The sequence below is a fragment of the Lutra lutra genome, chromosome 7 (genome assembly GCF_902655055.1).
Source record: "Lutra lutra chromosome 7, mLutLut1.2, whole genome shotgun sequence".
In the NCBI taxonomy this organism is placed as follows: Eukaryota; Metazoa; Chordata; class Mammalia; order Carnivora; family Mustelidae; genus Lutra; species Lutra lutra.
The window spans coordinates 69,830,046-69,847,392 of NC_062284.1; the positions used below are offsets into that span (position 1 = coordinate 69,830,046).

Here is a 17,347-nt window from a genome sequence, read left to right on the forward strand (position 1 = left end):
GACTTGAAGCTAATTACTATAAAACCTAGGAGATTTCATGGAAAAGTCTGGATTTCTAGAAAAATCAGAAAACCTGGGGATACTGGACCCACATTCCTGCATGACAATGACGGGCTGACCTTGAGTGGCCAATGAGCCCTTTAGAGGGGCATCCACCTGCAGTTTTATATAGACCTACAGTCTGCTTCAAACTTTTATCAGCCTGGCCTCTGAGGTCTTTGAGTTTGGTATCCTCCTCTAAATTCTAGGACACATTCACTCCTTCTCTAGTCAAAGTGAAATGGTGAATTAAATCCCTTTCAATGAAATTTTCTCGTCTGGTCACCTGTGCAGTCATCTGCCTGGAATGCATCACTGATAGTCCCTCCTTCCATCTCATCAAGTACGACCTATTGCAGTAGAGTGGCAAGAACCTCTCTCCCTACCAGAGCAAAACAGGTGCCTCAGCTAAACTCTGGATGTGCTAGGGTTGACAGATACTTTCACTGTTTCAGATTGGCCTGACACTGGTCATAGAGGCTGGTATTACTCCCAGAATTGGCAAAGCTTCAGAGCATTCTCAAATGGGTTACCACTTTTGCAGAACCAAAATCAGCCCAGGGTCCTCAGTCAGCTTTGTCTCCTATACAACTATGCCATTCTAGAAAAGTTCTCATTTGGTTAGAGAACTGTAACAGCCCTGCACTTTGCATACTGCTTTTTTTAATACTCACGGGTCTCATGGGGTACATATATCTGGGGTGGGGTGGATAGAAGTGAAGATGATAGAGAAGATAATCAGAGGCATTCCCTAGGAAGTAATTAGTATGTGGGTATATCTGGAGGGAGCACGAACACATGGACAAATGGTTCAGCTGTTTTCCGTCTTTGTAAAGGTTTGTTGAAGTGTCAGCGGGACATCATAGGGCACAAACACTTTTCACCTCTCAAGGAAATTGTATTAAATGCTCATGGTTTCAAGAACAATTTTCCCCTTGTTGCCCGAACTCCATCATTCTATGGCTCTCTCTTCACTCCACTGGGCTTGCTTGTTAAGTTCTCTTTCTCCTGCCAGCCTGTGAGCCCTACAGGTATAGGAATAGCTCTGGCTTATTCACTGATGTCCCCCTGTGCCTGACCCAGAACCCAGAACCTGACAGGGGGCACATGAGAAACCATTCTGGAATTGGGGGCTTAGATTTTATTCTGGCTTCCTGCTATCTGTCTTCCCAGGTAATTTCCCATCCACAGTTCACATGTCAGAAATGTGTTCCTAAAAAGATTATCTATGTTGGGGAGCCTGGGTGGCTCAGTCGGTTAAGCATCTGACTCTTGATTTCGGCTCCTTATGATCCCAGAGCTGTGAGATCAAGCCCTGCATCAGAGCATCCTCGAATGGGTTACTACTCTTGCAGAACCAAAATCAGCCCAGGATCCTGAGGCATCTCTTTCTCTCTCTTCCTCTTCCTCTCCCCCTTCCCACCAACCCCACCCACCCATGCTCATGGTACCTGTGCTTGCTCTCTCTCATTTGCTCTCCCTCTTAAAAAAAAAAAAAAAGAAAAGAAAAGAAAAGAAAAAAGATTATCCACATGAAGGACATTCCAAATAAGGAATTCTGGTTTTGTTCCCCAGAAAGCAATTTCCTCCAAATGTGACAGTGTTTGTATGGAAGGGGGTGGCAGCGTGCAGAATGATGCTTAGGCAAAGGCAGAACAGAAAATGTGGTGTCAGGAAGAGCTGAGCAGGGACCTGGTGGAGGGGGAGAGGGCTGGGGGAAGAAGGGTCCAGCATCACTGGATTTGGGGGGAGAGGGAAACTGATCATTCCTGTCCCTTTGTTGTCATCCTCCCCTTGTCCTTCTGCCACTGACTGGAAGTTCATTTGTAAACAGATTGCTTGAAACCCAGAAACACTGCTGTGGATGATAGCCAGCTCCCTGGAAGGACCCACAAAAGCATTTGACCCTGGTAGGGTAGGCAGAACATTTAAGTGCACATTAAGGAAGACCTTGAAGAATATACAGCAAAGTATTAACAGTGGTTCCCCCTGGGGAGTGCAGATGAGGCTGGTGAAGAGAGTGGAAGGGGTCAGGGAATGTCACTTTCTGCTTTATACATCTCTGTGTTATTTAATTTTTTTGCAATGAGGATGCACTGTTTTTATAATAAAAAAAACACAGTAAGAATGGATTTGCGATCTATCTGGCATAACCAAGTGTGGCAAAATGACTACCTTTATTATTCTCTGGTTGGATTAAAATAAAGATTTTTTTGAAATCAGATTCTTAGGACATAAAAAGCTGAGGTTCAGAAGGAATTGTTTTCTAAGCTCTATTACTATTTGATAAGTTCTTACCAATAACAGTCTGGATCTCCTTCACTATTGCCTCTTCAACCTTAGGGTGCTTTGCAATGAGAAATAGCATAAAAAACACAGAGACAGACATGGTGTCTGGTGCTGCAACCAGCATTTCCAGTATGCACTGGTTCACATTCTCTCTTGTCAGGTCACCACGTTTCTGAACAATTGCAAGAAGGGAGAAAAGTTAGAAAAGAGACTCAAAGCTTCCAAAAAGGAGGGGAAGGGACAGTCAGGATCAAAAACATCAGTAAAATGAGGTCATAAATATTACATCTCTGCAATTGACATTTTTCGTAATAGTCTTCAGGTGAAATCAGAAAAATTTAACTAATTATCTGTATTTACTGTCTCTGGGCTCCCCCATTTTCATATTTTGTGCTGTGCAGACACAGTAGTTTCAATCTTAAAGGTCAGTTTCACCAGAATGTGCAGTTAGTGGGCTCTTTGAGTCATCATTATAGAAGTACTAGAGCAGATACTTAAAAAGCAGAAGTATGCAACAATTACAAGAGGGGATCTTTACACAACCTGCACACCGTCGAGTACATATATTGTGTGGGAATTATGGTTAATCCAGGTCAGTACCTCAGCAAAAATCAACTCGGTGGCAAAATCCATATAGTCTTCCAGTTTCTCTGCTGTGGAAATTCTATGTCTTTTTTCTTCTATCAGAATTTCCATGGCATCTTTCAAATCCTTGCTAAAAAAAAAAAAAAAAAAAAAAAGGAAAATATAATCTATCTGCAGTCAGTTAAGACATCTAGAAAAACGAATTCATTTTTTTTAAAGATTTAAAAAAATTATTTGAGAAAGAGAGAACACGAGATGTGGGAGGGTCAGAGGGAGAAACAGACTTCCCACTGAGCAGGGAGCCCGATGAGGGACTCAATCACCGGACCCCGGGATCATGACCTGAGCTGAAGACAGTTGCTCAACCAGCTGAGCCACCCAGGCACCCAAAAACGAATTCATTTGCCATTTGTTTAAATAAAATTATCTGCTTTAATTGAAGCCTCTAGCACTCATGAATTACTGAATTTAAACTTAATTTTTCGCAAAGATCCTTAAATTACATTTTCATTACACTTCATCTGAAGGAACCAAATTTAGCTATGATTTGTAGGTACTGGTAGCAAAATGAAGGCTGTAACCTCTAGTTAAGGGTTAAAAGCTGGTACCAGAATGATAAATCCAATCATGTTTTCTGATTTTTGATGGGTCCAGTACAGTGTCTAAGTTGAAAAACAAACCCAAAGACAAGTGAAGGTCTTTGGTGGGGGCATGCACTCACCAATTTGCCCCAGGCACCTTCACTTCCTATTGACTCATAACCACCCAGCCCCTTTCTATTTGCCCAACTCTGGAAACAATTGAGTTTGAGATTTCCTGTTCTAGAAAGTGAACACAAGGGATCAAATATTATTCTTGATATTTACTCCTGTACCTTGCAGTTTCTCCCACATAGTAAACATGAAGTAGATATTTATTGATTGACTAGCCACAAGAGTATGTATATTATGTGTGTTTTGATGGTGTGGTAACGGGAAGAGCACCTTGGAAAGAGAGAGTCAGGTTCTAGTTCAGATTGTTCTCTTTCTATGTGACCTATTTTACATCTCTTACATCTCTTTTAAAGTGAAGGGCTCAGACTCAATGAACAGTAAGTCCATCTTAAGATCTAGATTCTGCTGTGCTTGCCTTTGTCTTAAACCGTATGAGTCCACCTGTAAGTGTATTGTTTACCAATCTCAGGGCATGCTATTCTGCATTACCTTACATGTACAATAAATCTTTCTTTCAAAAATTTGCTGATATGGTCACCTGTACACCTTGTGGGTGGTGCTGACATAAATAACCTCTATGTTTACTCCAGCTCAGCAGGAAAAGTAAGGGAACATTCTTTAAGATTCTTCCCACTTTTTGAAGTTTCTTTATGGGCATCTCAAGGAATTTTTTTTTTAAAGATTTTATTATTCATTTGTCAGAAAGAGAGAGCACAGGCACAAGCAGGGGGAGCAGCAGGCAGAGGGAGAAGCAGGCTCCCCACTGAGCATGGAGCCTAAGATGGACTTGATCCCAGAACCCTGAGATCATGACCTAAGATGAAGGCAGACACTTAATCAACTGAGCCACCCAGGCGCCCCTCAAGAAAGGTGTTTGAACATTTGAAGAGGTATTCTTCAGGCTAGTGTAGTAACTGTGTCATTCAAAATGAAGCTGCCATCTATTATGTATCTCTGTAAGTGTGTCTGTAGATACATACATACCTCCAGAAATACACCAGAGATAAATTTACGTTCATTCATTCATTCATTCATTCATTCATCTACCAGTCCATTTACTCAGCGAATATTTACTGAAACTCTTACTTATAAGGGACAGATATTCACTCAGTTGGTGGGCTGTGAATGCTCATAGCATTCCTACCTGAGCCACGGCCCCTAAATTTAGGTCGAGGAGTTGTTGAAATGCTCTAAGACTATAAATTCATGGAGAATTCCTTGATGGAACTGCAGCCATTTCTGACCACCTACGTCCTCCCTGGGCCAGAATTGGGACCTATGAATGTCCATTGGAATCCTCCCTATTCAGGTTAGAAGCTGGTCTTACATAAATGTATGCGTCTGAATTTATATGCCCTTAAAAACCGGGAGAATTGAGTTCATCGACAGTGTTCAGGAAACAGGAAATCTCCAACTTACAAACATGTATTATAAGAATATATCTGTGGGTCTGTGGTTTGGAACTCTGAACATATTTTGCATCCAAACAGGTTGGTTAGGTTATCAGTCCAGGCCAAGAACACTTATTTAAGGTGTTCTGTGGCTAAAAAAACCTCAAACTTGCCAGAATAAAAAGTAGAAAACAATACTTCTGTAATATTGGGAATTAAGACAGGCAGAAGTATAAAACTGAATAAATAGGGATGGGAGTAGTTGTCCCAGAATCCTTTCCATCAGTATATTTCTAAAAAGTACTGGCATGATAGAGAAAGTCAACTAATACATGATCTCATTTATATGTGGACTCTTAAAACACAAAACCCTAGCTCAAAGATACAGAGAACAGATTGGTGGCTGCCAGAGGTGGAGGTGGGTAAGGGCGGGCAAAATGGCTGAAGGGAGTCAAAAGGTAGAAACTTCTAATTATAAAATAAGTCATGGAGACATGATGTACAGCGTAGTGACTATAGTTAACAATACTGTATTACAGATTTGAAAGTTGCTAAGAGTATAGATCTTAAAAGTTTTCATCACGAGAAGAAAGTTTAGTAGTGAGATATAATGGTGATCATTTCACAATATTTAAAATTACTGACTCATGATGTTGTTTGTATACCTGAAATATTTTATGTCAGTTACACTTTAATTAAAAAAAATGGCTTTATTACAATGGGCATGGGTGGGAGAGAAGATTAAAAGATTTTTCTCTGTCTTTACTGCTCTAGGACTTAGGATATATAGATTAGTGTACTAAAACCATTGGCAAATATTACATACAGAGGGAATGTTGTGGAGCTAATTTCTATAGAAACCTAAGAGAAACCATTATATAGTTTCATGCAATAAGTTTCAATGGGCTTGCTGGCCAAAACCAAAGCCAAACTAATGACCAGGAAGCATAAAATGAGACTCTTCAAACCACTGCCAAATTTGAACATACGGAAGTGATGAATCCTTTATCGCATTGATTCAAGTCACAATAAGCTCTGGTGAAAACTAAATGAAACATATAAAGACCCAAGTGTCCAAATCACCTACTTAATATTCACCAACCACAGGAGAATATATAAAGCGACATCAAGTTGGCTTCCTTCCTGGAGACTAACATTATTAAATTTCAAAATACACAAACTGGATAAAGTTGGGTCTTCAAACAAGTTTGGGAACTTTTAGAGATGGAGAATTTAAGATCATCAGGGACATCTGGGAGAAGATATGAACAGAGGGAAAGAGAAAACTATCATCTTTAGTGCCTTCTATATGCCATCCTCTGTGATAATTGCCCATATATAGGCTCTCATTAATCTATATCTCTATTCTGGAAGGTAGGTTATATTTTACTTTAAATAACTGCTCAAGGCCAATTAGTTACTAAGCGGTAGAGACAGGATATAAACCAGGTCTGTCTGCCTCTAAACCCCATAATCTCCTCACTGATGGTTAGAGGGGCAGTGTTTAGTGGCTGACTCCTTATTCTAGAAACCTATTCTTTAGCCTGTAGGCCATTGAGCATTTGTCCAGTTTCTGTCTAGACTTGTCTATAATCAAGGCAAAGCCATTTAATGACAGTTTCAGGATCCCCCTAATATATATGACCAAAGGGAAAAAAAAAAGGAAATCACACATTTTGTTGAAGTCCATTATATTCATTGTGAAAAAATTCTTTTGAGACTACTGTTAATTCCTACAAGTTGCATTATATTAAATTTATTCAGAAGCAACAGGCTATAAAATGATTTTGTGTTTCCACTTTCCAGATATGAAAAGAGAATTTTTACAGATAATAATGATAGGTTTAGCCAACCCATCTCTTCAACTGAAACTACACTGCCATGTCCTAATTCCAGACATGGGGCTCTCAGACCACCCACTTGGCCCCCTTGTTGAAAAGCTGCCTGGGCCTCAGGCCTCCCTTACTCTGGTCTGGCCACCACGTGCAGCCAAATTGCTGTACAGTGTTTCATCAGCAACTTCATCCACAGCTCCCCTATGGGTTCTGAAGAGCAGAAAGCTAGCCAAAGAGGCCAACAATAGCAAAGACACAACCCAAAGTCAATCCAATCTCACTGATAAGTTTTCCAAACTTGTGTTACTTACACAGACTTTTCATACTTTTTGTATAGCCAAGAAATCTTAAAGAAGATGTCTGGTTTGAGAAGGAGAGCTTGCCATGCATCAAAATAACCCTGGATTTTAACCACGATGGCACTTTCTGGAAAAACAAAACAAAGAGCAGAGTAGTTGAGCAAAAATGTGAGCCCAAGAAAGTTATCTGAGAAGAGAAGTCCCCCTGTATAGAGTCTCTTGCCACCCTGGGCTTTAGTAGGTGTTTCAGCCATATGAATGCCACTAGACAAACCAACATTAACTTATTCTGCTTGACATCTAAATCAACCAAGTTAACCAGAGTTTGCAAGTTTTCAAGTTTGTGTTATAGACACAGCCTAGAATCTCACGTCACCTCTTTGAGTGTCCAACTCCTTCCTGGTTTTTTTGGACTATGGGAAATAAGAGGGACACCAGTAATTATGGGTGTCATTGGCCTCAATTCTGGCACCTGGGAGGGCAAAAAGCCACATCACTCTCTCCTGGTTACATCTTGATCCAGAGTATAGAATTCATCTTAGTATCCCTTATCCTGAGCCTCATGCATAGTCAACTCCTAATGAACATCCTTTAATTAAATTGCATGTTTGGGGAAAGAAAACTCCTGCATTTTTCAAGTTGTGCAAGAAGGAAGGGAACAGACGTTTCTTTTCAACTGCTAAATACCAGTCACCATGCAAAATACTTTACAAAAGAGACCTCATTTAATCCTTACAATCTTGCTAGGGGAGTAATATAGTGTCATCACTTTTTCAGACCAAGAAACTGGGAAGCTGCATGTAGGACAGGCCAGCCGGGATTAGTGTTCCTGTCTGAAGGGAATGAAGCAATGGGTGTGACTAAAAATACTCAGAGTTGAATGGGGCTCCCATCCAAATGACAGTCAGGCATGGTTTCTATGACTCTTGTGGGGAGTAAGTAAAGAGCAGGGGACATGAGGTAAGCAGAGCTGGAGAGGAGAAAAGGAGGCTTATAGCTTATCTGTTCTTCCAAATGTGGCCAGTGAGGCAGCAGGTGTTACAGCTCAGCTGCCTTGGGCCATTGTTAAAATGAGGCCCTGTTCTCGTGCCGGAAGTGTTCTTCCCTCAGACTTGGATGTGGCTCCCAATCTCCCTTCATATAGGCTGATGTCCAGGTGTCCTCCCTCTGCAATCCTTTCCTGACAACAGTCTCTGGGATAGCCACACCCTCTCCTCCCACCCCATGCACCTCCTTCTTCACTTTCTGTCCCCTTGCCCTGCTTCGTTTATTCTTCAGGGCACTTAGTATTGCCTGATGTATTATGTATATTTACTTGTTTCTGTTTATATTGCCACTGGGATGTGACCACCTTGAAGGCAAGGACTTTATCTGTCTTGTTCACTGTTCAGTCCCCAGAACTAGAACAGTGCCTAGCATAAAATAGGCAATTAGCAAATATTTTTTGAATGAATACACGAGTCAGCAAATATGCTAGAATTCAGGGGAAATTACATTACGCTGGACAACAGCAGCATGGAATTAACCCAACTGATTAGTGTTTATTTTTTGGTGGTGATAGAGTTGCGTGTATGTATTTTAATATTTGTTTCTGTAGTATAGTGAAGGGAGTAGCTTTTTGAGTGGGATATTCTTATAAGAGTTGTTATAATGCTACATGACAAACTCCATATATAAAGCAACTTTTTTATAGTAGATACTAAACTAATAGTAGCTCTTTTTATCATTTCCAGCAGCTTCAGCACCAGCACCATTATCGTACAGACAGTCTAAATTTTCATGCTTAGTAGCTTTGAGGGAGGACTATATATGTATATTTATGTATATATGTATGTATATCTGTGCGTGTGTGTGTGTGTGTGTGTGTGTGTGCATGTGCCCACAAGAATGGTTGGAATTGGTTAAATATATCCATTTGATTGGTGGTAGGGTATATTCATGGCCAAACGAACTGATCATATTTGTCAAATTTTGACTGGGTAGAATCATATTTCCCAGAGCAATGAGGAGATGGTCCCTACTTACAGAAACTTATAAAGGAGCAAGGCAGACACTCTAGGGGGAAAAAAATCAGAAGAATACTTGGAGATGTTTGAATACGAGTGATGTACAAAAGCAGCATTATCTCTCCTTGAGTCTGTCATCCCCTCCATCCCCTTAGTCAATAAAGGGGAGCATGTCAGTTCTCACGTACCGTCCAAAGGGATCCCCAGGAAGAGAACGTTGGAGGTGTCCAGCATGATACGCCGCATGAGGGTCAACACATCGATGTACCCCAGTTCGTTGCTGACCTCCTCCAGCCTGTCCAGATGCGTGAGGATGGATCCAACACAAACGGTCACCATGCGCACAAGGCCCGGGCCAGACAAAGCTGAGGGGAGCATGTCAGAGAGGGAGTCACGTGAACTTAGGGACACACACAATCAGCTTAGTTTGGCCTTTTCTGTGTGGAGTTTCACCATACACGATGTTTTTAATTCAATAACTTGGCAGAAATTTTCATGTCTTTTTGAATACTTTTCTGCATTCTCCTAGTTTTTTACAAACATGCATCACCATTATGGGGAAAATTGAATGAATGAATGAATGAATGAATGAATGAAAATCTTAAAATATTCAAAATTAAACTCTTCTTCATGTTATGGCAAATTACTCGAGAGACTACAAATGAAACATTTAGTTCTTATGGTCGTGAATCACACATCAATGATTTTCCATATTTATTGTATATGTATTTCTCTAAAGAAGGTCTAGATTTGGCCAGGGAGATGTTTATATTTCAACAGGTGGCAGGGTATTGCTATCGAACTACTCAAACTGGCCCTTGACTATTTGATCTAAAGTGCTTCCTGTTTAATTGTGGTTTATGCAGTTCAAAACACTAGTCTTAGAAATTACCAAAAGTGTTCTTCTGTTAATTTCGGTTTCTCTTCAGACTACTTCTAGATTTGTTTTACTCAGCCAAGGTTGTGACAACTAAGCAAATTTTTGTTTGTGTACCAGTCTTCCCAACTGGCTGGGAATTCTTGAAATGCAGTGACAGCCTCCTATTAGCACTGTCCTTCAAGTCCACAGTACATGGTGGCCTTCAAATCCTATTTGTCAAATAGAGGAATGAATGAATGGAAGGATGGGTGAATAAATGAGTAAAGACAGAGTGAACTGGCTCTGCTCCAGGTCATCTGGGTAGCTAGTGGGTCATGTTGGTAGATGATCTGTCTAGAGAATTTAACTCTTAAAGCCCTCCTTTCTCCTATTTTTTTTAAAGTTTTCTTTAAGAGTCATCTCTCCTACTTATGTCTTTTATTATTCAGACTTACTGTTAAAGTCAGTTTTTGAAATGCAATGAAAAATCCTAGGAAAATTTGTAGCCATAATTCTTTCTTTAAAAAAAAAATCAGTTGTACAAAAGAGCCCCCTGAAGGCAGACTTTGCAAATAAGAAAGGAAGCCTGGTAAGCAGTTCTAGAGTCCTAAGATTTCTACTTATCTATAAAAAAGGAAGGTTGGGTTGGTAGCATACTTCCTGATTTTCATACTTTCTATCACATTCCCAGGTGGGATTCCTTAATGTTCTTTAATGATTCAGCCCTTTGTGCAGAAGGGTTGGCTTGGAATATCACTGGTGGTTTCCTCCAATACCAATGTATGACTTGCCTCTCTGTCCAAGAGCTGGAAGCCACGTTTCAACCATATAAGCAAAATGTAATATCATTGCTTATAGGCAGTGGTCTGATGTGGATATAATTTTAATTTTTAAAATGTGTGAAAAAGTACTGAATCTTATCCAGGTTAAAAAAAAAAAAGTAGAGCAAGTAATCAACGTAATTCCTTCACTGTGGAGAACTCTTCTGGCAGTTTCAGGAAATACAGGCTATTTTTTGCCCCTCCACCTTCATCTCTCCAGGATGGGCCATTTGCCTAGGCTGCTCTTCATTATCTCTCCATAGGTAAGCCCAGGGAATCAAAGCCTTCATTAATGTTACTACTTTAGATACCAAAATGTACCCCCAAATTTCTTTTTTTTTATTACGTTATCTTAGTCACCATACAGTACAACATTAGTGTTTGAGGTAGTGTTCCATAATTCATTGTGTGCATATAATACCCAGTGCTCCATGCAGTCTGTGCCCTCCTTAATACCCACCACTGGGCTCATCCATCCCCACGCACCCCTCCCCTCTAAAACCCTCAGTTTGTTTCTCAGAGTCCATAGTCTTTCATGGTTCATCTCCCCCACCAATTTCACCCCCCTTCTTTTTTCCCTTCCTTCTTCTAATGTCCTCCATGCTATGCCTCATATTCCACAAATAAGTGAAACCAAATGATAATTAACTTTCTCTGCTTGACTTATTTTACTCAGTATAATCTCCTCCAGTCCCATCCATGTTGATGCAAAAGTTGGGTATTCATCCTTTCTGATGGCTGAGTAATACTCCATTGTGTATATAGACCACATCTTCTTTATCCATTCGTCTGTTGAAGGGCATCTCGGCTCTTTCCACAGTTTGGCTATTGTGGCCATGGCTGCTATGAACATTGGGGAGCATATGGCCCTTTTTTTCCACTACATCTGTATCTTTGGGGTAAATACCCAGTAGTGTAATTGTAGGGTCATAGGGTAACTCCAAATTTCTGCTATGTCAGGAAAACTAATGAGAAACATAACTCTCAAGGGAGAGTCAAGAAATGCCTGGGTGGCTTAGTCAGTTAAGCGTTTGGCTTCAGCTCAGGTCATGATCTCAGGGTCCGGGAATGGAGCCCCACTTCAGGTTCCCTGCTCAGTGAGGAGTGTGCTTCTCCCTCTGCCTCTGCTTCTCACTCATGTTCTCTTTCTCTCAAATAAATAAAATCTTTAAAAAAATGCTTGGGACTCTCATTGATTACTAAAAATGTCAGACACAGCAGGGAACTTTTAATAAGTAATTAGACTTCTACTTTTTTTTTTTAAAAGACCTCTATTTTTGGCATTTAATATGGGTAGTTTTATAATGTTTTTATTAGAAAATCTGATCTTCTATATAAAATGTTTATCTAAAAAAAAGTCACAAAGTCATGTCATTCTGCTTAAAATCTTGAATGACTTACTGTAACTTTTGAGATAAACTCAGCTTGGTGCCTCCCCTAGGCCTCATGCCCACATGTGTCCATCACAGGCACAAGGGCCTACTTATGGACATACAGTGCTGATCCACCCTTCTCTGTCTTGGAGTATCCTGTTCTTTCCTTCTGTGGAATGCATCCTTGTCAAACTTTCTTAATGTAGATAGCTTTTATCTTCTTTCAAAACTTATTGCAAGCATCTGCTCCTGAAAAAACCTCCCATGACCCTTCAGAATACTTTAGATGGCCCATTTTTTCTATGTCTTGTAGCAATCTGCACACACCTCTAGCATAATATATCACCTAGGATGATATTTGGTGATATGATATCTGCCCCTCCCCCTATTATAAATTCCCTGAGGGCAAGGACCATGTCTTGACTATCATTGTATTCTGGGTACTCACTAAGTTTGTGGCAATTCGTTACAGCAGCACTAGGAGACTAGTACAGTGGAGTCTATAGTAGAGTTGTACTCAGCCTTGGTGATGGGCAACTCTGTAGAGAGAATCAATGCTCAGCTGTGTCAGGCATAGATTCTCCCAGTCCCAGTAGCCACATGGGAGGCATCCAGGTTCACTACAGAGGCTGGCTGGAGGGAAGAATGTTGCATGGTCAGGCCTAAGATCCATCTAGCCCCAGATTCTATCACTGACAGTGTTGACAGGGCATGATTATCTTCCTTGATATTGATGTCAAAGACTGGCCGTGTGTATTCCCCAGCTGCTTCATTTTCCAGTGAAATGCAGTAAAGCGGTCTAGATAAGGAGCCTTGGGACCAAGTCTCTGCTCATCTATTATTTGCTATGTTGCCTGAGTAAAAATCACAACCTCTCTAGGACTGCATTTCCCCAACTATAAAATTCAGAGACTGGATGAGATGACATATATAGTCCTTCCTAGTTCTAAAATTCTCTAGTTTTATTCACAAATTGCTTTCTGTTAAAACATCTAGGACGTCAGTCAATGATTCAGTGAACACATTGTTTGGCTATGTTTAAATCAAACATGTGACTGAAACACTAAATTCTTAATTGAAATGATCCTAAGTACAGAGCTGTAGCTCTTCTTCATGTCTGTGGAATTGCTTTGTGTATCAACAGGAAGAATGGAATTTGTGGTGGTTAAAAATGTAGGCACTGGCATTGTCTTCTGGGCCACCATTTACTAATTTGAGGACCTTGGGTAAGTTATTTCAGCTTTCTTATGTGTAAAATGTAGGTGACAAGAATATTTACCCCATGAGGTTGTTGTGGGATTAAAATATCAAGTACTTAGAATAGTGCTTCCCATATCTTATTATTTCAATGTAAGTGATGCAGCAGAATTTAAGTTCCAGAAAAGGGGCTCATTTACAGACAAAAGAGCAGAAGGTCACCAGCATCTGATTACCTTTTGTAAAGAAAGGACGGATGGCTTTCCAGAGGGTTGGATTATTGTTAAATATGATGCCATTTTCATGCATTCCGATGCACTGCAATCCAAGTTTGCTGCCGAATCGGGAGCTGTAGTGACTGTGCTTCATTATGTGGAACATACTTGAGGACCTACAGAGACAGTAAAACTTCGTGTTAATTTTGAAGGGTCCAGAAAGCTCATGATGATGATTTTGACTACCAGGTGGCTTTCTTAGCAAATGCATGTTGCTCTAAATGCAAAGCATTCGAGGGGTGCCAGTAGGTTAAGTTTCCAATGCTTGGTTTTGACTCAGGTCATGATCTTGAGGTCCTGAGATTAAGCCCCAGGGTGGACTCTGTTCTCAGCACGAAGTCTGCTGGAAATTCTCTCCCTCTCCTTTTGCCTCCTCCCCTACTCACACACTCTCTAAAAATAAATAAATAAATCTTTTTAAAAAATGCAAGGCATTCTAGTATTCATATTGAGTAGTATTTGTGAGCATAAGAACATCCCTCTCCAGTTGAAATATTCCTACTTACTGACTCCCTGTTTGAGTATCACCAAAGATAGAACACACACACACACACACCATTCCTTATCCCCCCCCCCTTTTTTTTCTAATTCCAAATCACAAAAATACTAGCCACGACTGGGGTCAGAGCTGCAAGGCCCTGAGTCCCAGAAGAGTCCAGCCCCACTCCAGACAGTCACCACCCCCTGCAGGACTGAGTCTCAGAATCATGAGTTCCTGAAATTGCTGAAGTCTTCTTCTGTTTGGAACAAGCAGTTCTTCCTCATACCACCTATCCTCAGAATCTCTCATCAGGCCTAGCCTCTCTGGTGGGTATCATTCTGGGCTTGAAGGAATCTTCCTGGGCACTCATGGGTCTGGCTTCGCTGGCTGGGCTGGGCCTGGAAGGCTCTCTGTGGTGGTGGCAGCAGTTATCTTGAGACTCTACATTCCATCCTGACTCATCAAGTTCTCCAGGGTCACACAGTTCTCTTAGGATATAGGGCATGGGGAGGCATTGATAGCCCTTGAGGCAGCAACACTGGGACCTTGCCAACAGTCTCCTTTGAACTTCTCAGCTCCTCTCCACTGTTTTGCTTCCATCCCCTGCCATGCCCAGCTTTTAAGGCCTTTTCCTCCTCTAGGAGCTACTTCCTGCCCCTCCACATCCCAGGAGGCAATTTGGGCATGATGAGGCACTGAAAATTAGAAAATGTGATAAAACTCAAGCTGAAGAAGTTATAGGAGCCTGCACATGTGAGTAGAGTATTATATTCTTAGGACAGTGGTATAGAACTCTTCTGTAGGGAGAGACTGACTCGCTTTGTTGAGAAGATGTTAAGACTGCTTAGGAGTTAGCCTCTGGCATTAGAAGGAAAAAAGGGGTAATTTAAGTAATAATCAAAAGGATAAAAGACAAAAAATGATAATTATTCTCTTCAGGATACATAATAGGTGGGTTTATTGGAGGGTGGGTGCAAGCAGCATGGGGAAGGAGAGGGTGGGGAGCTGAGATGAATGCTGTAGAGTGAAGATTTGTAGAGAGAGGACTCCTGGCTCAGTACTCAGCAAAAGAAGTCTGCTGTAATTTATGAAGTTGAGAATTATGGGGTAGATGGAATGAATTCATTTTTCACCTGCCAAGAGAAAAATTAAGAGATGTTACAGGTGACTGCATTTCCTGTGGCATGGGGCTTTGGCTGGAAAATAAGTTCATGCAGGGCCCAGAGGGAAGCAGGCTAGCTGGACGAGGGCTGAGTGATGGCTGAGGCCATGGATGGAATGGGTCAGGAAGCCAGAACTCCAAGATGGCATGTGTTAATAAGCTATGTGGCTAACCCTTCATAAGCTAAGCAAGATGGACACTACATGAAGACAGACAGGACAGTGTTTACTGGAGGATAGAGAAGATAATAAAGAGGACATGTGGTGCTTGTATGTCTATTGTTTTCACAAATGCCAATATCATATCGTAGGTGTAGACCCCACTTGGAAAAAAATCAAATGAGGTTATCTAAAGGATACTGAAGAAAGTGGGCAGAATGAGAACAAGAGGCAGACGAAACAGTGCAGAAGGGGGTGCAAGCTGCCAGATCCCCAAATCCTCACCCACAGTGGTGCATGGTCATGCCTGAGTGAGTGAAGAAAGGGAGGTCACACGTCAGCCACTTCCTTTCAAGGCCCAGCCCTTCCATACAGAAGGCTGGAGCATGACACCTCAGAGGCTTGGGGCCCTCCAACATCCCTGTGCTCCTGAGTGGACACTAGAAACACAGAGTACACAGAGGACTGCAGAGTTTGTGCTCAGAAAGTCTCATGTGTTGTCCTTGGCCTCCCTATGGTAACAAAGCCTGTTCCAAGCACATACATTACCCAGACTCCTCTGAGGTGCATGGTGACAGGTTCTTCAGATCGTAAGGCCGATGTCCAAGTACTTATATGTGGACAATATGGCCAAATGCAAATTACCCTTGGTAAACTGTAAGCATAAGCAGATTTACTTCCCTCCATATATATTTTCAGCCACTTCAACAAATTTCCACTCAAGTATATTCAAATGGATCGCCATTTTTCTTGGAGATAGGGAGAAAATGGGAGGGAGACGCATTTGGGAATTAAAAAGAGGAGGCAGAATGGTGAGCAGAGGAGGAATAGAGGTTTTTGGTATGCAACCATGGGAGGTGTGAAGAAAGTGGAGGCAGGGTAAACTGTCAGGAGTCTGGCTTTTGGCTGTGTTAACAGTGCCAGAGCCAGGCCATGTATAAATGTCACTTAGCTGTGTATGCTCTGGTGGGGATTTCAGGCAAACCCCAAGTGACATAACTCTTAACCTTGGGGCTTAAGAACTAAACTACTCAGGACTGCCAGGTAAGTTCAAATAGATCTCCCAAAGCTTTTTTTCACCTGGGGATTATAAATTACTCCATGTCTCTGAGACCAGATTGGAGTTCAGAGAAAGAGATCACAAAATTAGAAAGGAACTAAACATTTGAGCAGAGGAATATGAAGAAAACGGGCACATTATTGCAAGAAAGCAAAGTATATTTGTAAATGTCTCTCTGCTACTGCAAAGGAGGGAGAACCTGGGCAGCTTTCTGGTGTGGGAGGGGTAGCGGGGGAAAAAAAACACCTAACAGCATGGTGCCTTAAATGTACAAAATCAAAATACATAAAATATCACCTGTGTTACATTTTAGATGCTGTTGTTATTTTTTTTCTATTTGGGTGACCTTAATATTTATACAAGTTTTCATGTGTTCATTGTGACTGCGGTTCTTCCTCTCCACTTTTCCACTGAAATTTTGTTTTTCAACTGCAAATTCTCTTACTATGGGAAGTTTCTGAACACATAACCCTGAGAGATGGGAGTGGCCATTATAGTGTATGTACCTGGTTCCTACACTGAGCTGGAGTGGCCATATTACCACTTGCTCTTCTCTCTTAAAGTTGATACTTGGTTCCTAAAAGGATGACTTTGCCTTAATGAGGTTGTTCAGTTAGTGCTTGTGAAAACACATTCCCAAAGAAGGCATTGGGCCAAAGGAGCTGGGGGCTCTGATTAAATAGATCAGGCTGCGGGCTAAGAAATAGCCAAATCCTCACATTTATGATGGTTCTGTAGTCCTATTTAAATTTTAAAAGAAAGACCCTGAAATAATGTCAGTGTCAAAAAACGAAAACAATTATT

General features: G+C 41.2%; 1 protein-coding gene across 6 annotated transcripts in view; it reads right to left on the reverse strand.

The window, feature by feature from the left end:
* LOC125105151 (aromatase) overlaps positions 1–17,347 on the reverse strand; it is a 109,988-nt gene that overhangs the window by 5,393 nt on the left and 87,248 nt on the right. For all 6 annotated transcript variants that reach the window (XR_007128819.1, XM_047738318.1, XM_047738319.1 and 3 more), the window contains 5 exons: positions 13,644–13,798; positions 9,346–9,522; positions 7,164–7,278; positions 2,929–3,043; positions 2,338–2,500 (listed from right to left, as the gene is read on the reverse strand). Coding sequence is in view for 5 of the 6 variants with exons in the window: in XM_047738318.1 (XP_047594274.1) it covers positions 2,338–2,500; positions 2,929–3,043; positions 7,164–7,278; positions 9,346–9,522; positions 13,644–13,798 (725 nt within the window). In the remaining variant the exon portion in view is untranslated. The remainder of the gene's footprint in view (positions 1–2,337; positions 2,501–2,928; positions 3,044–7,163; positions 7,279–9,345; positions 9,523–13,643; positions 13,799–17,347) is intronic.